The sequence below is a fragment of the Aulonocara stuartgranti genome, assembly GCF_965226115.1.
Source record: "Aulonocara stuartgranti genome assembly, chromosome: 7".
Classification (NCBI taxonomy): domain Eukaryota; kingdom Metazoa; phylum Chordata; class Actinopteri; order Cichliformes; family Cichlidae; genus Aulonocara; species Aulonocara stuartgranti.
In genome coordinates this window covers 32,645,795-32,668,716 of record NC_138945.1, presented here as the reverse complement: position 1 = coordinate 32,668,716, position 22,922 = coordinate 32,645,795, and the positions used below count along the sequence as shown (strand labels likewise).

At 40.1% G+C, this 22,922-nt stretch overlaps 1 protein-coding gene across 12 annotated transcripts in view; it reads right to left on the bottom strand.

Moving 5' to 3' along the window:
• Positions 1-22,922, bottom strand: part of rxraa (retinoid X receptor, alpha a) — a 223,862-nt gene that overhangs the window by 20,977 nt on the left and 179,963 nt on the right. For 9 of the 12 annotated variants that reach the window (XM_082538863.1, XM_082538869.1, XM_082538868.1 and 6 more), the window contains 3 exons: positions 8,649-8,799; positions 5,674-5,853; positions 9-193 (listed from right to left, as the gene is read on the bottom strand). In XM_082538863.1, the coding sequence (XP_082394989.1) occupies positions 9-193; positions 5,674-5,853; positions 8,649-8,799 (516 nt within the window). The remainder of the gene's footprint in view (positions 1-8; positions 194-5,673; positions 5,854-8,648; positions 8,800-22,922) is intronic. The other 3 variants (XM_082538870.1, XM_082538873.1, XM_082538865.1) reach the window with 1 other exon arrangement.

Sequence of the window (22,922 nt, the reverse complement as noted above, 5' to 3'; positions counted from 1 at the left end):
AAACTCACCGAGTTTGATGGCACACCGAGGTTGGTCTCGATGTAGGTCTCGGTTTTAGGTTCTACTGCTTCCTCGGCTTCCAGGATCTTCTCCACGGGCATGTCCTCGTTGGCGCAGCTGGTAGACTCTACCTCGTTCTCATTTTTCTCCTTGGCTCGCTGGCGCTCCTCCTGAACGGCTGCATGTAACAAAACTGGTTTCGGTCACTACTGCTGTTTTACAAGGTCAGTATGTGATCAAAAACACACTTTGAAAGAAAGAAAAATGCAAGCTAATAGGGTTTTGACTGTGAAGCTTAGCAGCTGTTTTGGTTCACATTCACAGTTTGGTTCAATGTGATAAATAAACTGTGCACTGCAAGTCCTGCAACTAGTGAACAAACATCTAGCCTGAGTCTGTTTTCAGTGCTGAATCTTCCCCTTTGATTAATTACTTGAATTCTTGCTGCGTTTGTGAGTGTGGAATAATTGTCCACACTCGGCTCTACATCGGTAGTGAACTAAATACATATCTGGTGCTTGTTCATGGCTGCTCGTGCTTGCCTGAGTCTGTAATTTAGTGTTCGACATTAAGTGCATCTTGGTAAGCAACTGAATAGTTCATAACTCCGAATGTACAATGCCAGCAAAAACATAGCCGAGAGAGTTTAATCATCAATAATTGCTTCAGCAGTGAGGATGGAAAACAGAAAGACCTTGGGTCTGCATTATGTACAACAAAGCAGCATGGAAATGTCCAAGGACATCTTCCAGTTTCCTTATCAAAGATAAGTCTTCTTTACGCAGTGCTCACTGACATACACAGATCATTTCTAGATAAATAAATAACATTTGGCCTGTCACTCTTTTGTTACACCATGAATGGAAGCCAGAACATCTAAAAAAAAAAAAAAAGTCTCAGCACAAATCAGTGAAGACTTTATCGTGTCTAAAAACACATTCAAACGCAACCGTGCTGGTTCTGTCATCTGATTGGCTTGGCAAGCAGACACAGGAAATGGTTTGTGTGCCGAGCAGACACAGAGACTCACTGCGGCCGAGGCAAGAGAAACCGCACCTCCACCCTCAAGTGAGAATGAAAAAGACGCATGTCTGTGTGTTTTCCGTCTTTTCAAAGGGCTGTAATTCACTTAATTCAAAACACCACCGAAAAAAGTACTGTGGCTTTTTTTTTTTTTTACATGTTTTTCTTCCAGCCATGGATTAATAAAAAGCTCTTGACATAATGTGTTTTGTGATAAAGGGCTGTTGGAAATTTAAAGTCAGCATGCAGGTTTATATACACACACCTGGAGAGCTGCACTGCCACACACACACACACACACACACACACACACACACACACACACACACACACACACACACACACACACACACACACACACACACACACACAAAATCGCACACAATGGGGTTTCAGATCTGACTGAAGATCTGTCTTCTTGAGTTTCCCTTACTCTGGTTTCTATTCCAAGTCCCGAATCAGAGAGGCCGTGGTCTTGTTGTGGGGGGGAAAGGAAAGCAGGGGTTGTTAGAGGAGGAGAGGGAAAGGGGCCCCACTTTAGAGGAACTGCTGTCTGGCAGTGGAGGTCAGCTCAAGGGTAGAATACTTGTGTTGGAGTCAGGGAGAGGTGAGGAGGGCTGAAATCATGTTAGCTTTATTCTCCCCTCCTCCTCCTCTACTCTCCTGACTGGGAGAGCATAAATTCATTTAATCCTGTTTTTCTGTGGATTCGCTCAGCCTTTTGGGCTACTGTTGCCATGTTCTCCAACCACAGCCCCCCGGGCTGCATGGGGAGGCTTAGGCAGCATTGCAAGTGAGGCAGAAGGCAGTAAATGATAATATCCTTGAAAGGAATAAAGAGCCCAACAATGACATAAATAAAAACAAGAGAGAGGAGATGGGAGGCCAAGTAAAGGTCAGGAAAAAATGGCCTTAGATAGAATATCCTCCAAAACATACCAATGAAAAGAAGAAACCTATTCTCCTCATTAACTGTGTTTTCTTCAGTAACCACCCACAGACACCTGGTTAACACATGCTGCTGTTTTTGCATCCTTAGATCTCTTAGCCATCTCCAAGCATCAAGTAGTGTAATCTATGCACTCTTTTCAGTAAACATGGTTGCCTTGATGAAGAAAGGCAGTAACTGGCTTGTTCAACGTGCAAAAGAGTGCTTAACAGCACTGCTGAAAGGGCTAATATTTCTAACACCTAGATGGAGTGTTAAAATTCACACCTCACAGAATGTTTTTCCTCCCCTCAGACAACAGAACCACTTTCAACCCCACTGTGAGCTTTCCCTGGAGACGCTTTACTGTGCTGCTCCATAATGAATTACAAAAGCTATCTGTCAATTCAGTGTTCACGTTGTGTTGCTGGGTTTCTTGAACTGCTTTGAGCCAATATAGCCATATTAAAAAAAAAAAGAAGAAGCTGAAGATGACATGAGAACTTGATATAAAAACAAGTGCATGGGTGAGGTTTGGCAGTATGCAGCAGACACATGTTTCAAGATGTGCCATTAATCCATTTCTGAAAAAGAAATGCAAAAAAAGGCAAAGTTGAGAACTGGTAAAACAGAGGGAATAAAGTGTAGCACACAAACGGATCATCAAAATGATTCTCCTTTGAACAAGGACGATTACGGGCAATAAAGCCGAACCCAGAGTACCCAGGTTCACCCCAAAGTCAAGATAAGTCAGGTTAAAACCTGCAGCCAAAAAATCCATTGGTTTGAAGTGCAACCGAATCCCAGAATCTCAATGAGAACTGAAGAGTCAGTGTTTCTCTAAGTTGTATTATGTATTTGTTTGGGGTGGTTTTCTATTTAATACTTGGAAGTAAAAGGTAATTATTATCCAAACACAACGACACCAGATAGTCACGTGAAATTGAATAATTAAGTGTTGTAATTATGTTTGTGTGATGTGAATATTAAAAGCCCGACAAGGGATGAGGGTTAAAAATGAGAAATAGCTAGAAACTCTATGCGCAGCACATCTGTTTCTTGCTCCAATTCAGAACTTGATAGTCTTCATTTCATTGTGTGCTATAACAGCAACAACTACCATGTGACTGTGATTCACCTGTTCAGTACTATGGAGTCCTTCTATGCACTTCTGTCAGTGTTTTTACTGTCATTATTGAAAGGATCAGAGAGATTAATAATCACTGCCTTATATAAGAACTCACAGATGTCAGCAAATCCCTGGAGGGAAATTGCCAAAATTATTGGAAGTACAAAGAAGTGGAAAATCATGTTTGCTTCAAAAAAATCAACAACAACAAAGAATTGGCACCCAAGAGGGTGGGAAAAAAAGTCTTGTGAGTTTATTTGTTTCTATGGTGGCTGGCACCACATATAAAGCACTGGGGCTCGACCACAAGGCAATTAACACCACGGAAATGAAGCATGAATGATGGCAACAGCGTTAGCTACTTACGTCGGTTATGCTGTAACCCCGACAAAGATTGACTGCAGACGTTTAAATCTTTTAGTCTTAAAGACCAACGTCTGATTTAGAAGAAAAAAGGAGATGGAGCTGAAGATTCTGTTTTCAAGAAAGATGGGATTTGCATTTGCACAGACCCAGTCCATGTTAATAGCCTCTGAAAATGGGAGACTATGGAAAAAAACAAGTGTAATTCCTAAACAGGTAAAAGAAAACTTCTGTTAAACCTTTTGAATTAAAGCTCAAAGTCTCTGGTCAAAGTCTGCAGTCCCAGTAAAATAAATATCTATTTATGTGTAGGTAATGGTTTCCTTTTAAAATAACATTAACACTGAAAAATGACTGAATAATGGTAGAAATTGAATAATGATCTTAAACTGGGTTCGAATAATAGGCCCTATATTTCGTCCCATGTGGCTGATCGAATCTTTGAATGTCTTCCAAAAGGACAGCATTATGTGCACACCATCAGCAGCTTATAACTTTAGGAATGTGGTGCAAATTTTTCATCGTGCTGTGCAATTACAAGACATCATCCAGTTGGAGTACTCAGTTGGAGTATTAAACTTCACATATCTTGCAACATAAGTACAGCATCCATCTTTTGCACTGTGTGAAAAATGAGGTGGCTTACAATAACTAGGTAAGCTGTTCCCCACACCACATGTAAATTTCCAAAAATCATTAGAAGGAGAAAAAGACAAAAAAGGATTCCAGGAAATACAGGAAACATAAACTCGCATAGTTTCATAGTTTAACCGAGAATGTTTTTCTTCAGTCTACATTGCTGAAGTCTCCGTGTGGATTGCCTGCTCTCACAAACCCTCATTTGGTTTCCACTCACAGCCATGTTTGATTCATGGCGCTGAACAGATGAATGCATTCTAAAAAACTAATGCTGCAAGCAGAAAATTCTCTCATTTGAGATGCCGGGTTTTCTAAAAATTTGATGCGTCTCTAACATATGACGTCAGTTACCCTTGACATCGCTTGCTGGGTGAGATACAGTTGGTCTTTGCAGCTCTGCATCACTTGCCAAGTTTATCAAAGTATTCTGTTTTTTGTTTTCTTTGGCCTATAAGAAGTGGAAACTTTGCAAAGAAAAGGAAGGATTACATTTGACATGTCAAAGTATTTTATGTCAACTTCTAGGGTATTTTGAAAGCTCTGTCGTTAATGAAGTCGTAGCTTAAATGAGTATTTGTGTGCAGTGTTGGGTGTAATGCATTCCAAAGTAATGTATATAATGAAATCACATTCTTCAGTAACAGTAATGTAACGTGCTCTTGTACTAAATTCTATCATTAGATTAAAGTTAAAATGATGTTGTTACTAAAAGTTCTTCAGCTATCTACATGGGAGGCAGATAGAAAGGCGGAAACATAAAACATCAAACAAACTTTCTTTTTTTCCTGTGAACTTGTGCTACAATCAGATCATTTCAGTTTGCGTGCTAGAAGCAGAAAAATGGTGAAGTGGAAGATGGACATTACTGCATCCAGGAAACAAACAACAGCTTTGTACTACTAACATAACTTCGGCTCTTTGCAAAAATCTGCACAGCCAGCATGCTAACGCAAAGCTAAAGTCCAGATATGTGTGCTGGCCCCAGCCCAGCAGTCAGGCCCTAGACTTCAACAGGTAACAAAGGCAGTGATGAGCAGTCACGCTTGCAGCGCTGCAGCTTCCTTTTCAGCCTGTGCATTATAGAATTAAAGTAGAATCGCTGTGGCAATTGCTTTGAAGTGTCTTTGGGCTGTTTTTCAACTTTGCTTTGTTTTTTCAGCTTTGTGTTCATACATAAATACTGAAAGACAGATCGTATGTGTGTCCTTATTAGAATAGGGATTTGTTTTGGTGTAGCTTAAGTTATATTGTTAACACATTACTGATGAGTAATGTGAAACTGATATATTGAATAATGCAACAGTTATGTACTGCACTTTCATTTCAAGTAATGACTCCGATACTGTTTCTGCACCAGTGTCAAACGCACCAGCAGTTTGAGTGCAAACCAAATTCAGAATACCTCAAAATTCTGGAATCTCAAAATTCAGTATATTTCTACTCACAGAAATGCCAAAAATACATATCATATGGACTTCTGAATGTACTCCTCGGCTACTCACTTCCCCAAAATTGAGCCTTTTAAAAGGAAGATTAATAAAGATAAGGAAATAGGAAAGTGAGACATTATCCTCAACGGTATGTGCTGTACCTTCTCTCTTCATGCCCATGGCTAAACACTTCTGGTAGCGACAGTACTGACAGCGGTTCCTCTGGCGTTTATCAATGACACAGTCTTTGTTGTCACGACAGGTGTAGGTCAGGTCTTTGCGGACAGTCCTTTTGAAGAAACCTTTGCAGCCCTCGCAGCTGTAGACTCCATAGTGTTTACCTGAGGAAAAGGGAAAAGAGATTGTTTGCTTAATGTTAGTTTTTGATCCTTTTTTTGGAAACAAGGTGACACAGTGCACATGGAATTAGCTGAGTTGGCCGTTTTGCTGCTTCTTCATTAGTACACACCTATGACCTTACCAACTACAACACATTCGCGGAATTTACTGTGATTTCATGAACATGTTATTTACCATTCTGTGGTTACAATAACACAAAGAAACACCCAGGAAACACTTTGAAAGAACAAAACAAAAATTATGATCACAGACCCTTCTACTAACCCTTTGGTAATGAAGGAAAAGAGAGGCTCACTAAAGGGAATATGTGAGGGGGGGGGGGGGGGGGCAGTCTAATATGGTGTTGTCTGACCCTGTTTCTAACAGCTCTTTTTTGTTATTTATGACGGATGGAGTCCATTTGGTTTCTCCAGTGTTGATCAAACTGTTTCTTTGTTATCTCTCTGCTGGGTCAGACCACCAGAGAAGATAAATAAAGCCCCCGAGCACAGCTAAATGAAGCATGACTTGCTATTAAACATTGTTTTGATTTTCCCCCTTGGGTGCACACAGCACCAATGACGCAGGATGACAGTAAAACTGTCCAATGAATTAGATATCCACCTTTATCCAGAGGCTACAAACTTTTCATGGTTATCCCCAGAAAAAAATTAAACACATGGTTATTTGTTGGCAGTGTGGGAAAAAAAGAGATTTAAGACAACTCTACAAAGATGAGTGCTGTGAGAGTCATTTCCTGGGATAACCCGTGGTTATCTGTTCACCCAGGGTTAATGTTCTTGTGGTTCAGGTGGTTAAGCTAGAAGTTGGCCAAATGATAGCCAATGTTTAAGAAAACTCTGGAGCAAGCTATTGTTCTTTGAGAAGCCAAAAAGGTTATTTACAATCTTTATTTATTGTGCAACCTAAAGTGCTACGTGAGAAAGTTTGATTTGGGACAAAAAAAGATTACAGAAATATTAAGGGTGCCAGACTTAAATGGAATTTTATGCCTTTTCTTGTAACAGGTTATATTGACTTTGCTTTATTGTTATCGTTACCATCTTTCAGAGACTAATCAAAAAATAGCCTTAAATGACCACCCACCCACCCATCTGTCCATCCATCCGTCCATTACTGCTTATCCATCCATCCAGGAGTCTAAGGAGAGACATCCAGGCCTCCTTCTTCCTGGTCCCTGTCTCTGCCCTTCTAGGGAGACTCCAAGGCATTTCCAAGATAGCTGAGAAATGTAATTTGTCTAGTTTCAGGTCTTTCCCAGTGCTTCCTCCTGAAAATCCACTAAACAGGCTCTGGTTGGGCAAACTCCCATGCACACTCGAATATCCCGAAGAGGTTCCACGATAAAGACAAAAACCACATTGTTTCTCCTGAACACACTGTAGAATATATCTTGTATCTCTATCTGAATATAATTTGCCAGTGTCTGAACTCTAACTGTGTTGAAATGAAAATTAAGAAACTCCAAAATCTGCCTCTACTTGTCCCACTATTCATTGTACTGACTGCTTCACAGTAGGGATGAATGATGAGTTGCGCATGGTCGCCTTCAGACATAGCGCTTTCTTGTTTCAGTAAAAAAGCGATTCAAGGTTAGGTTTCATCCAATCAAGATGATCTTTTGCCACATGATTTAGGTTCCTTTCATGTGCGTTTCTGTTGCTGCCCTCACATGCTTTTTTTTCCAGGAGTGGCTTTTTTCTGGCTTCCCTGTCATTTAGCCCAGATTTTTAAAGAATTCTGATGACTGTTGTCTTTCCAGGAAGCTCTCCCACTCCAACAAGCTGCAGTATGTAGTTCTGCCAGAGCATACTGTGGGGCCATTTTCTGACCGAAGTTCATGTGTGGATCTTCTCCGGAGGTTTCTCCATGTGGTTAGAGCCCAGGCTTTTGCAAGATGCTGTGTAGTCCTGTTTTATTTTAATTGGAAACAGTGCAATGTTATCCAGTCTAAGCTGTTTAGATTTTTTTAAAATAATCTATTCCATGTCAAGTCTCCCTACAATCTTTTAGAAAACTGCATAAAATTCTTAGAAATTTCTGATTGGGAAGTGATTTGTGAACATGTTCAAATAGTCACCTAAGTGCTAAGCAGTGCTAAATGGACTTACATGGAGACGTTTCACCGCTCATCTGGAGTTCTAAATGATTAGTGGGAATTTCCCAGAATTTTAAATACTGTAGTGTAGAGGTGACTCCATTGTGTCTGCTGCACACTGTTGAAGCAGCTGTTAAAAATTTTAGATGCAGGAGATGCAACATTCATTGTTCATCAATCCGTTGATGAACAATGGCATTCCGATCACTGCATCCAGTTGGATGTTACTGCACCCAGTTGGGGGCAGACATCAGAAGGCCCATTTTGAGTAACTACCTATTTCAGGGTCTTCTCTTGTGTGTTTCTGGTTCTTGTTCCCCTCTACTCTTGTAAACCCCTTCTTATCCCAGAGGTGTAGGGCTCTTATAAACCCATATACTCCAATCTGAAGCTTCTCTCTAAAATGTGTAGTCCAAAAAGCCCCATCCATTTCCACTGACATCCTCCCAAGTGAACTTGGTGTTGCTGTTCACTGCACAGATGTGCTCTGTGAACGTTTCCAGTTCCTGTGTTTTGATTTTCCCCCTTCGCACACCTACCTTTAAAAACAGTAATCTCCAGTGAAAATAACCTTAGCCATTACCAGTTCTCAAAAAGATTTCTGACAAGGTCAATTCTGACATTGAATTATTTTCATGCTTCCTTTGCAGACAGTCATCACAGTCTGATGTCACTCACCTGAGGAGCGGTCACCGCAGATGGCGCAGATGTGTTTGGTGAGTGACAGAGCTGTGCTCGAGGGCTGGGCAGGCACCTTCATCACGCCGTTGAGGCCCAGTGGAGGCTTTATGTCCTCCGTACTGCTGACAGAGTTCATTGGAGAGTTCAGCTGGAACATCAACACACAGAAACACACACGCCGACAAGTCACAATGCAGCCCGCTAAACTCAAAACATCAAAATCGCACAAGCACCGTCAAATAAATCACATAAGCTTAAGGTCAAATTCAACAAGAAGATTATACACAATAAGGACATTACATGAAACTGGAGTCATGTCACTCAGGGAGTACTGAACAATCTGAAATGTACAAAACAAAAGCCATATTAAGACTACTGATGCGTAATATAGATGGTCAGCAGCCCTAGCAACACCTCTTTTTTCCTCTGTCATTTCTCCCTTTCACTCTCCTCCCTCCTGTTCCCCTCATTTTCAGATCTAAATCTGGCGCAGCAGGATCCTGCACCACTCAACCCCAGGAACTCTTTTATTCATGCTCTCAACAAGCCCTGCTGGCTCCAAAATGTTCAGCGGTAGCATAACTCTACTGCAAAATTGAACAGTACAGCAGAATAAAGAGACAGCATTTGTTTTAGCAGCAGCGCAACTGCAGCCCTAAGTCTAACTTCAATAGTTGCCTGTGTCTCTCTCTCTGAAGGAGCTTTGATACAATTCATCCAAAAATGACCCCTCTTTGCTTTCTGCTGAAAGTGAAAAGCAAGGGGGAGGCTAATTATTATAACAAGCTACACGCGGTTTCCAGAGGAGATAAACGTTAAGGGGAAATGTATAAATTATTCACTAAATATACTGGATGGAACAGAAACAAGCCAACTATTAGTGGGAAAAAAATGACTTCATGAAAAAAAGTAAAAGCACTAGTCTGATCGACTGTGCTAAAACCACAGTAATTTTACATGATGGTAAGAAAGGGGGAAGGAAAACTGCATATAGTCAGACAAGTAGATTCTCCACAGGCACATTCATAACAGAGGGATGAGAGACAGAACACTATTGGCAGAGCAGAGCCAGATGTGTTTTTATTAAGTTACCACACATGAGAAATGTCTTATAGCACAAACACTTTCTGAGTTAAAATTAAGTTCATACTGTTGCAGAGAAACCCTGTCTATATCTGCTGGGATTAGGAATGACAGAAAAGCCATTTACATCTTATGATGACAGGGCTAACATATTTTGTCACTCTAAAACACACCCTAAGCTGTGTTTACACTCATCTGACAAAAGTACATTAAGAGCATAATGGAAGAACATAGAAAAGTATACATCAGGGCAAACAATGCCCTTTATTAGACGCACAGGACATAAACCAAACAGCCACTGAGTTAATATGCATGTTGGTAAGTGGTTACACAACTACAGTTGTAGCTGTGGAATATCTTTATAACTGGGAATTACAGAATCTCAGGTTTACATTGCTACAATTCATAGAAATATCACTTAGATTATACATGAAACTAATTAGAATATTAGCTAAAAATGCCTTGAAATTAAAATGGGTATTATTCTGTTTTTATTCAGAGTACACGAGTAAAGGTGGTAGACTTAAAAACTTTCAGGAAAAAAAAAAAGAGAAGAAATGTTTTAAGTGATTTTTTGCAAAATCACATTTATTGGATACACACGTGTGTCCCGGTGAGCACCAAATGGATTTTTGATCCACATATTGTTAAAAGCAAAATCATACTGAAAACTTAAAAGAAACAGACGGGCTGAAAATCAAAGGAGCTGTAGCTGAGATATACTGAATTTTAGTGAAGGGTCAAGCTCCAACAACCCTCCAGTCCAGAGTTCCCATATTTGAACTCATCAGCATGTTTCATAAGAAAAGAAAGTCAAGGAACAAAGCTCCTCTAGAACCATGGACAGTATATCAGTTTAATTTATTTTTATTTCTCTATGTATTTTTACAGATCATGTATCATAAAGATAAGGCAGATAAGATATGCATACAAAAAGACTTTTATATGCAGCTTATATGTAAATATGTAAATAACTACATACTCAAATTGCAAGTACACACGGCCAAGATACTACCTGCACTGCACACAAACTGTATACAAGCCACTGTGGCATGTCACCTTCAACAGATTACACACCCTAAAATCTGATCCCTCTTTAATGCTGAAAAAAAACGTTAGCTGTGCCAAATACATACATATTGCTGGAAGCTACAATACACCATGCTTCCATTGAGAGAAATATTCAAGCCCATGGTGATTTGCCATCACATCAAATAGGAAATACTAGATGTCTCCTGCATCATTTTACACATATTTCCAGAGAATTCAGCATGACATATGGGGTGTCATGGGAACTTGGGAAACTGAGTTGAATTTCAAAATTATAGCTTACATAAGTTAGAATGTTTGGCTGTGTGAATGATGGATTAACTTGGGAGGGAGGGATGAGTGAGTTAAAAAGGCTAAACCTCCTTTCACCATAAGGAAATGTTTAGTTTACACCCTGGCACTCACCACTGGCCTGAGCCATGCACACAAACAAACACACGCATACAGAGGCACACACAGACAGCCTCAGTTGGAAAAAAAAGGTTACCATCCTGCACAGTTTCTTATAGTACTTTAGACATCAAATAAAGGTTAAAAAGGAAACATTGTAGAAAAACACAATACAATGCAGAATTTCAAGGGACACTAAAGGTCAGCAATGCATGCAATTCAATATCTGAATCAACTCCTGGGAGTCAAAGCTGATGTCATTGTTTTCTTCCAGTATAAGGCCATGTGATAGGAGCGTGACGAATCAATTAAGGATATGCAGTGGCTTACAAGATGCAATCAGCCAGAAAAAGTTGGTATAATTTTTGCATCTGGTTTTCAAGCTAAAAAAAATGTCAGTGTTCATTGTGTATCTACTTATAGCAGAGCTTATCAAACTTTCAAATACCCCCCCAAAAAAGTTTGCAACACCAGTCCCACCAATCCTTGCAGAATCTTACTAAAATAAATATCTTCAAAACTGGATTTAAAAGAAAAACATCCCGTTTGTTTTCCATCATTAGATGATATTCATTCAGATGAACTTCTTTTCATATCGTTCCCCTGGTTATCCAAGCAAGCCAAAAACCCAACTCCCCACTGAGGTTCAATGCCCCACCAGGGGGCCTGTCACACAGTCTGTGGAACACCATGGTTTAAGGGGTCCTAAAACAAAGACCTAGTGTTGATGCTAGTGGTAACTGTGAGAAAGAAAAAAATAAATAGAAAAGATTAGTTTGGATATAGCCTCAAATTTGCAGGACAAAAAGGATACAGGGATATACCTGCATCGCTTTGGCAGCACGTGAACACACCCACATCTATGCAAGTTTATCCACATGCATGCACAAACCCACATCATGAGGTCTTACCTCAGTTAAACGCCTGAGTCTAGTCCTTTCCCCTGGAGTGCAGCACTAACAGAGCTGTCTTCCTGACTGAGACAGTCTCTATCAAACCCTCTTTCTCCCTGACAGAAAAGATTCTTCCCTCTTACAATCTATTTTCAGTGAACCTGCAACTCAATCTCAGCAACACTGCTCCCCAACAGTGGGGTGGGCAGGCTAGGGGGGGACTTTTCTTTTCCTTCTGCCCATGGCGATGGAGACAAGGCAGGGAGATTAAAGTGGCTCAGGACTAGTTCTGGAAATAGAATATATGCATCCGCCCTTACAGCACACACACGTATGTGAACCATTGCAGGGAGGTATGCCAGTTGTGTGTACAGCTCAGGGAAACCCCACTAACAAGCCTCTCTTTAGACACCAAATAGACACTTTAAGGACAAGAAAGCTTAAAACAGACGAGGGTCATTTAAAATCCAAGACTTTTCAACGTAACACACGATTCCCTGCAGAACAATGTACAAAACAAAAGAGACCTGAAATGGTCTAACTAAATTACACATTTTTTCTCTCTCTGCAGGTGTTACATAACATGTTGTGGAGGGCATTCCAGTGATACATCCAGTACAGTGGGGGTCTGTGTCTGCTTGAGGGTGTCAGATTCTGCACTGAACTGATATGCATGATTATATGTTCTGTGCCACCTGCTGGCTCCAGCATTCTGCTGTAACATTCAAACATTAGGCTAAAGGTGATGAATTAATAGTTCTACAAATATGAATGGAAAAGCGACAGAAAGTATCAGTGGCTGCATGGAAATATATAAAAAACAGCACGTAAAAAGTTATTTATAAGTGTTACTTTGGTTTGGAATTACAAAAACACTATGACACATTGTGCCAAACAAGTGTTTTTTTATGTTGGGTCATGATAGCAACACATATGTGTGGTTCATTACAGTGAAGAAAAAACAAACAAACTAGAGGTGCACCAATCGATTCTCCGGGGACCAACATGGGACGATTTCCGACCAGTTAGCCTCCAGTATGGACACTTATGAACTGGTCCATTTTGTGGGTGCAAAACATGCACACAATGGTGCAGGTAAATCTCACACACACACTTATAGCCACACACTATCATGTTAGTGTGGAAGTTACCCAAAGTAATCTATGGCACACCACCACAAAAACGCTCAAACCAACAAACCACATACCCGATCATCCCCTGTGCATTTTAAAGAAACTACAAAGGAAAAGTGGCTAAAACTAAAGCTATCCAGAGCTCAAAGTGAGACACAAGCCAGCAACCTAAAGTATGTGGTAAGAACAAAGGATGAAAGCACAAATTTAGAAACAAGTGAGAAATAGAAAAGATTTGACAATGAAGCACCTGCCCTGTTATATGTTAAAGGAATAAACGCACTGGAAAATGATTTAAGCACCTGACATTTGCTTTGTTACATAAATCAGTACAAATTGTAGTTTAATAATTCATTTTATTTTGAAAATAAAAATTGGAATTGGCCAATAAAACTGCAATCAGTTCATTTTTAAGCGAAACCAAAGTTTTACTATGTGACAGCAGCCAAAAACAGTACATCATGGCCTTTATTACACCAATATATACTCCAGTTACAAAGTACAAAAAATCCAATCATGAACCAGTGATCTCAAAAACTAAATATACTACAAAAAGATAAATGACAATACAATAAATTATAATATTTTATTATTGAAACCATAAAGAAAAAAAAACAATAGTTCAACAAAATAACGATGAAGAGAAAAAAAAAAGTGTATTAGTGCAGCTCACATTACTCATAATTCATTTTAACAGAAATAACAGAATATTCTTGGCAGCTGAACAGCCCCTGTGAACTATTAATATTCTATGACAATACATGGCGGTGGAAATCTAAAGAAAGGAGCGTCCCCTGAGCGAACACAGGACAAAAGAGAAAGAAGAGTAGAGACAGTAGAGGCCTGTGCTTAAGATGAGCTTAGCTCGATTCAGAGAGTCAGAGCACAGAGTTTGCTCGTAAAGATACTTCAAAAGGAGACATCAAATCCTCATGCACCACTCCTTAATGCACAATCCTCATGTGGAACTTCAGTTACTTTGCTGTTCAAGGGCACCTTTGTTAATACAGAGAAAGTTATCTTCACTGGGTCTTTTCAAAAACGCCCTTATAGAATTTCTTCATAAGGTTTTCCATTAAAGAGCGGCACAACATGACCACGAACTGAATGTTCTACTTCACAACCCACTGTTTCCGATCACACTCCTGACACTTGTTCCGCTCCCTCTACTGTGCTTTGCTTAAGAATTATTAATTTTTGTAACTTTAATTTATTTCTGCTTTAAGGCATGAAACTGAAACTATCTGCAGCTAGAATGTAAAAGCAAGGAAGTGTGAGTGGACCTGATACAAATCTGCTGTTGACACGAGATGAAGTCTAACCAGCTGTCGACTGAGAGGTGAGGACAGGGGATCAGGTAATGATCTAGCCTAATGATAACCCCGAGTCCCCTTTCACCTCTGACACATTGTGACAATCACTTCCTTCTAAAAGAACACTTATCTTGGGACTCGTGCAAAGCATGGGTGGAATGAGTGAGAACTTTCCTCTCATCGCTGTGTTGTGTGTGTGAGTGCTATCTTGACATGCATCAACAGAGACGGGGTATCAGGTTTCACACAGGGAGGATGTGGTGATGGACCCCTCTTCTGTAGCCTGTGGGCTTTAGCCACAGTTAGATAACTTATGAGAGATCTTAAAGACACTTTTTTTGAACGCAAACAGCTCACATAACAAAAACTAATCAACGGACACATGCACAGCACAGCTCATGCAGTCATTTGTGGATGAACTCTGGGATCCTCTGCGAATAGGTCCTGTCATGTAACAGCAAATTACATGAGTCATGCTCAGGATGAGGAAACAGGAAGGAAAGGCAAATTCTAGCTATTACAGTATACACTGTATGACCATCATGATTACATCCAGCACTCTCAGAATTACTGTCAAAAAGACATTTTTTGGCCTATGTAATGGAAAAATGTCTGTATACTTTATGCTTCTACAGACTGCAGTACATAATGTGTACTTACATTGTACTTACATTAAGCTTTCTAAATACACAGTAATTAAAAAGCACCGTGTTACCATTATATTCACCCCTACATAGTCACTGCATTGGCCTATTTCAAAAAGAACAAAACGTTATAACAGGAAACAATAATGTGACTATTTTTTGAACTGCTTACTTAGCTGAAGCCTTGTTGATTGCATGTGGAAACTTGTATTTATGGAGGCTTTTAGCATAACAGTGAATAATTAAGTCTCCCTCAAAAGTCTCAGTGAACGAAAGGAATCAATGAAAAATAAAAAAAGGATCCCTCACTTACACATGGGATCACAACGTGGCCATAATTTATGTATTTTAATAGCTTATTAAGTGAATACATACATTATTTATCAACCATTAAATAAAGCCTTTGGTTACAAAATATAAATCCTTCCTAAGTATGTCTTTTTGTAAAATAGCTCCGTGATTATTGTCACTAAGCTCTATTAAAACGCTCTCCCTACTCTCTCCCAGTAGAATTTAGCAGAAGCAGACATTATTCCAGACAGCTTGGAGGTTTCTAACACTCGCACCATGCTGTGCCATAGCAGATAAAATGAATCATCGCAAGCACTGCCAGCTTATGTGTGTGTGTGTGTGCGTGTTTTGACAGAAACTTTTGTTGCAGTGAAAAAAAGAGGATATTAAGCCTATCAGTGCTGTGGAAGCAGTGAGCCTTGCAGCAGTGAAGCTGGAATACACACAGTAACTTGCAGCTGTTGTCTCACCTCAGAATGGCACTGCTGGGCATGGATTTTGTCTAAGTGTTTTTGGAATCTATTGGAGTTTTTGCACATACTGGGGTGGGTTCACGGCATGAGTGGATCTATGTGTCTATGTGGATATTAGAGATGGACCTATCCGATATTACGTATCGGTATCGGTCCGATACTGACCTAAATTACTGGATCGGATATCGGAGAAAAATAAAAAATGTAATCCGATCCATTAAATATCACGAAAGCACCTCACAAAACTTGCAACACGCCGTAACTCACCTCAGAACGTTAGCACGTTGGAGCAGTATGCATCACGTGATAGAGCGGCTGTGGCATGCGGGACCTGTCGGTGGTCTGGATAGCATTTGGAGCTTCGCTAGCAACCCGGCATTTCATCTCCGATAAAGTTATCCCGAGAGAAGTAAAGCAAGTGTGTAAGTCCATCTCTGAATGTTTGTAAAGCATTCCTGCGTTAAGCTTAACAAAGACTGCCTCTTCTTGCTGCTACTTCAATCATGAAACTGCTTAACGATCAGCTGATCGGCTTTTCTGTCGCGAGTCCCTCTCTCTTGTTTGTTTTTGGCCCACTTTGCACCAGAAAGAGGAAACCAGCGGCTGAACAACAGCAGCACGTTTAAGCTTGATCAGCTATTGTTAGAATGTATTTAATATTACTTTCTACTCCAGGATCTTTTTCTACGTAGCTGACGCTGGCAACTGTGCAGGGGCGGATCTAGCAAAGTTTAGCCAGGGGGGCCGATAGGGCATGAACAGGGAAAAGGGGGCACAAAGACATACTTTTCTTTCTTATTCTCATTTAAAATGTCTAGCTTTTAATAAATAATTATCTGACACCCAAAGTTTTAATTTGATGTAAAATGAATAGAAGTCAATTACTGTATATAGTAAACTATTAAGTCTAATATACACTCAACAAAAATATAAACGCAACACCTTTGTTACTGCTCCCATTCCCCATGGGATGGACGTAGAGACCTAAAATTCAGTCCAGATACACAATATAACCATCCCTCCCAAACAGTGGTCACAAATCAGTCCAAATGTGTGGTAGTGGGCACATCTGCCATATTGAGATAATCCATCCCACCTCACAGGTGTGCCACATCAGGATGCTGATCTGACATCATGAGTAGTGCACAGGTGTACCTCAGACTGCCCACAACAAAAGGCCACTCTGGAATGTGCAGTTTTTTGCGCTATTGGGGGTCTGGGGACCCAGAACCGGTCAGTATCTGGTGTGACCACCATTTGCCTCATGCAGTGCAACACATCGTCGCATGGAGTCTATCAGATTGTCAATTGTGGCCTGTGGAATGTTGGTCCACTCCACTTCAATGGCTGTGCGAGGTTGTTGGATATTCGTGAGAACTGGTACACGCTGTCGTATACGACGGTCAAGCACATCCCGAACATGCTCAATGGGTGACATGTCCGGTGAGTATGCTGGCCATGCAAGAACTGGGACATTCTCAGCTGCCATCTGCCCTGAACAATGTGAACCATGATTCATCCGTGAAGCGCACACCTCTCCAACGTGCCAGACGCCATCGAATGTGAGCATTTGCCCACACAAGTCTGTTACGGCGACGAGCTGGAGTCAGGTCAAGACCCCGATGAGGACGACGGGCATGCAGTTGAGCGTCCCTGAGACGGTTTCTGACAGTTTGTGCAGAAATTGTTTGGTTGTGCAAACCAATTGTTCCAGCAGCTGTCTGGGTGGCTGGTCTCAGACGATCTTGGAGGTGAACCTGCTGGATGTGGAGGTCCTGGGCTGGTGTGGTTACACGAGGTCTGCGGTTGTGAGGCCGGTTGGATGTGCTGCCATATTCTCTGAAACGCCTGTGGAGACGGCTTATGGTTGAGAAATGAACATTCAATGCACGGGCGACAGATCTGGTTGACATTCCTGCTGTCAGCATGCCAATTGCACGCTCCCTCATTGCTTGTGGCATCTGTGGCATTTTGCTGTGAGACAAAACTGCACATTCCAGGGTGGCCTTTTGTTGTGGGCAGTCTGAGGTACACCTGTGCACTACTCATGATGTCAGATCAGCATCCTGATGTGGCACACCTGTGAGGTGGGATGGATTATCTCAATATGGCAGATGTGCCCACTACCACACATTTGGACTGATTTGTGACCACTGTTTGGGAGGGATGGTTATATTGTGTATCTGGACTGAATTTTAGGTCTCTACGTCCATCCCATGGGGAATGGGAGCAGTAACAAAGGTGTTGCGTTTATATTTTTGTTGAGTGTATATACCCTAGTAAGCTATAGTACTTTTTCCTTTGGGAAGGTACCATCTGTGCAGTCTGCAATTTTGTTGAAGAAAGATGTTGAATCTATTTAATATTTCTTGAAAAATAATTGATTTCTGTGCATTTTTTTCCACACTGCATCAAATTAAGGTTGATTACGTCGATTAAGCATCATGAGGTGGAGCGTGAGGGGTGGTTCCCTATTTTTTATTTATTTATTTTTATTGTTGCTGGGAGTTGGAACTCTATTAGTTAGGTTGCTTAATATATATGCTAAGTACTCTTTAAAATACCAGAATAGGGAGGATGGTATAGGTTTAAGTTTATTAGATTGATCAGTATTGCTGAACTATGAAATATTTTTTTTTGCATACAGGTATAACAGAATAGCTTTAGTGTAGTTGTTGTTTTAAACTTGAGTATGAACTTATACAAAATGCAGCAAGATATTTAAAAAACAGTTTTGTTGATTAAAAAACACTATATCGGATTCATATCGGTATCGGCAGATATCCAAATTTATGATATCGGTATCGGTATCGGACATAAAAAAGTGGTATCGTGCCATCTCTAGTGGATATATGAATTTCTGGAGTTACATGCAAGCACAAGCGTGCATTATCACTTGGTCTCCATGTACATGTGTAAGTGTGTCGTTCTGGCTTTGCGTGGGTGTTGATGAGCATACAGCAAAAGCCAGGGTGTTTCCTGCATAGAGAAATTGTTGGTGCCACCCAACGATGTTTTAATCAGAGCCACCAGAATTTAGTTTCAATAATTATTTTAATTAATAATCAATTTGATTGAGTTTGCATGAAATTCAGAAGATATATGCAGCATAAAACTTGAATTATTATTTTTTGATTAGTGTGTGACCTAGAATGCAAATACTCTGCATATATACATTTATAATGGCCAATGATAAAATTGTCTTATTCCAAGGGAAAAAAACAACAACAAAGAAAACAAAAACAAAAAAAACCTCAGTTTTTGCAACCTTTGAATAAACATGTATTTCTAACTGATAAAATGAGCTACATGCTGTAATACTGTCTGACTATTGAAAATTAGAGATGCACTAAATGATCACCCAGCAACTACAATCATATGTATTTGACAGGCTGCGATGGGCTGATTAATCTTAGATAAAGATTCTGTGCTAATCCGTCATAGCTTGACATGCACTTGTCCAGAAATGTAACTAAATATAGGAAAATATGTCACAACAACTGCAATATCTGTGCTAGATGGAAATATGTCGTGCAAAAGACAAAAAATTAAACACAAATTGAATTATGTAAACTGCGAATGCCAACAGCCAATTATCTAACAATATATCATTTCCTATTTCCTCATTTTGATAGCACTGAAAATAAACGTAGGTGACTACAAAGTCTTTTAATGATTTATTTGAGCTGTTCTCTTTGTTGCAATATTAAAATGACTGTTGTGACATCAAATAAAAAAAAAACAGGAAATGGGGGCACAAGTTTGAATGTATTTTGGATTTTTTTTCCTAATCTAGTCAGCAGGCCAGACTTCAAAATTATTGAATTATCAAATTATCAGATTTATTATCAAAATCTGGCAAGAAAATTGCAACTGATGCATGTCTACAGAAAATGTATGAATAATGTGCTGCACTTGCACTTGAGTTGTCTGCCATTCAGTATTCCCATATCACACTCTTTGTGAGAAACTATTTCAAAAACTGTACACTGGCATGTCCTCTTTGTTGTAAAGATGGGTCACTATCTTACATTTCACTTCGAGATGGATAAAGACATATTTTTGCTTTCAAGACAGGCACCAGTCCAGAGATTAATGCTCTAGTGATTACGTTATCAGTGTAGCTTTTTAGGTGTTTCCTACCGTGCACCATAAAAATGAACAAAATTATATGTCTTTTATCAAATAACACATAATCTGGCAGCAATTTAAAGACCATTTCAGTGTAAAACCACCAATGAATTTAGCAGTGTTTTGCAAGTCATTTAGTTACATTTCCATTTTCCACCATTTGGCGGATAATGTGATGACAAATCCAACTGCTTTTAAATGATGAGTCTTTTACTTGGGTAATAGTATTAGTGTCAGGCAACTGGATTCCCTTTTACTTTCCATGGCCGACAACAAGTAAACAAGTACTTTATTGATGACTGTTTCCGACTGATTAGCTCCCTAATCCTAAACAAGATGTTGGGTGATCAACACCAATTCTGCCAGAATGAGGTTTGATACTGAACATCTGACATTTGCAAGATTAAACTAATCTGTTTCAACACTCTTTTCATAGAAAATGTCAGCCTTGCCTTCTTTGTGTAACACATCTTTCATTTTTAGTTATGAATGCTGAAGAAAATAATTTATTATAGGACTGTAAAGAGTTTATAAATATAAAATGACTAATATCTGTGCATGACTTCAAGTTTTACAGGCGCCTGGGCAGTGACAAAAGTAGAATTAGTCATACAGAAAGTGTCATTACACTTCACAGACATACCACAGCGTACATGTCTGTCCACAGGCTGCATTGAGTTGCTGTAATATCACACCAGCAGATGCAATTAAAGCCCTGAAGGGATTATTTCAAGCTTTAAAATAAAAGTGTGCCCTCAAGGCATTCAAACAACAATGTCTAGAGCCTGCACTATGAGGCTGCACCGTGAAACTTAAGCCTAACGTTAGCATTTCAATCCCTTATAGCTCCTACCTCCTAAATGGCCCAACTCCTGTGTGGCACAACACAAGCAGAACACACACAGGCCCAAGCTTTATCACACAATCCATCAGCTATTGAAGCCTTGTAAAATAAAAAGTTATGGAAAAAATAACAAAAATAAGATCACTAATAAAAAGCAAACAAAGGAGAGGGGCTTTAACGTAACTCTTTGTCGAACTATTTTCTATAAAATCTGCATTCTCCCCATCAACACAATGTATTAATCATTTGCTTTAATTCCGTCAGAACTGCACTGCATCTTTACCTTTATAGTGCTATGGGAAAAAGTGAGCGCTAAATTGGTTTCAAAGTTTTCCTTAACACATCTAAGCTTTGATTGGCGTTAGAGAGCCTTGATTGCTCCCCTAAGACCTTACACACAGTTCTTTTCTACAGCCATGGAGCCATGATGTCATGCAAAGTCCATCAAAGACCACAGCAGTGGAAGGGACCTTTATTACTCCCACAGAGAAAGGGGCTAAGGTCCACCTCTCTCTCTCTTTCACTTGAATGTGCTGTGTTTCAGGCTCCTAGCAACACAAACGCCTAAACACGATGTACTGAAAAGTGGCACATGACATCACGGCCGCCGCTCATTTATAATTTATTAAACGCGTGTTCCATTTCTTGTAAAACATTTACACCTTTTTCACATTTGTGTTGTTGAGTCCAGAAACAGTCGAGCTTAATGTGTATTTTGAAAGCCTTACTGTGAGACACTGGTCTGTTGTTGGTTTAGGATTTGCTGCGAGGTTTCAGTGAGAGGACAGAACCCAGAGGGGTACAGACTGCGTCTGGAAAATGGTAGCCAGCCATGGTTCTATGATAAAGAACCCCTTTTTCCCAACAGCCAGACAATTCTCCTCATTGTCACTGCAAGTGTGAACTGTGTTCCAACCACTATAATCCCTTCCATGTGTTTGGGTAGTTGCGGTGTCTGTGATCGGGGGACGGTCTGTCTTCTCAGTAAGTTCAAGCCTACAGACATAACCACTGATGAGTTTGATACTAAGAAGCACGACTACGGTTTGCCAACACACCCAGAGCATATAGCTCAAAAGATGTCTTGCAACCTCTCCCTTCATAGAACTCCAGAAAATATGAGTTGACAACCCTGGCAAAACCACGAAATAAAAGACAAAGTATGCGCTTCAAATAACACACAATATCTTTTATGTATAGTATGTTTGCTGACAATGCATGGTCCTCTTCACAGAGAAAGAACATAACCGCAGTATGTCATTGTGTCTGGATGCTCGGGACAGAGCTGAAGGGGAAGTACTGTTGTTCAAGATGTAAGAACTGGCTGATAATAAAGGACTGTCTCTCTCTTTACATGTGGTTAGCTTTTTTCTGAGGATGTGAGACTCCTGTATGAATAGGACTTTTGTTCATCTTCTCCCAAGCTTTCATCATGTTTTCAATTAAACCTTTGATGTAGAGGATAGTTAAACCTTGCTGCTTTTCATTTATACACTGTTTTTTATTGAAAAATATATAGCTTTTAGGGCAAAGTAGGTAAGCACGATTACCACCTGACCGTGCATGTCCATCTATAAATGTAATCTTTCTACTGGAAGATGCTGCTGAGTGCAGCTGATGGTCAAATAAGGTATTCTTGTGATTATTGTATTTTATAATACTACATATGCATGTATGATCATTAGAAAGAAAGTACAGTATATGCAGTTTGGTGTGTGTCCACGCCTGTGCATTGTGAGCCGTTAGCTTAGGCAGGGTCTCACACTGGTCTGGGCGGTTAAGTAGTGAAAAAGGCTGAGCTGTGACCTCGTTCCAGTTAACTGCTCCTGACAAAAGCAAGTCAGCCGAGTGTTAAGTCTAAGTGGCATATGCCGTCTGACTCAAATCACGTCTTATCAGATGTGCCGCGCCTCACGACCACAGGGCAGTGCCACCATCTTTATGCTCTAAGCCACTGCACTTTCAAATCAAACCACTGTTCCCCACCTTTGCTGAGCAGCAGCAAGAAGCCTCAACAATCTCGGTT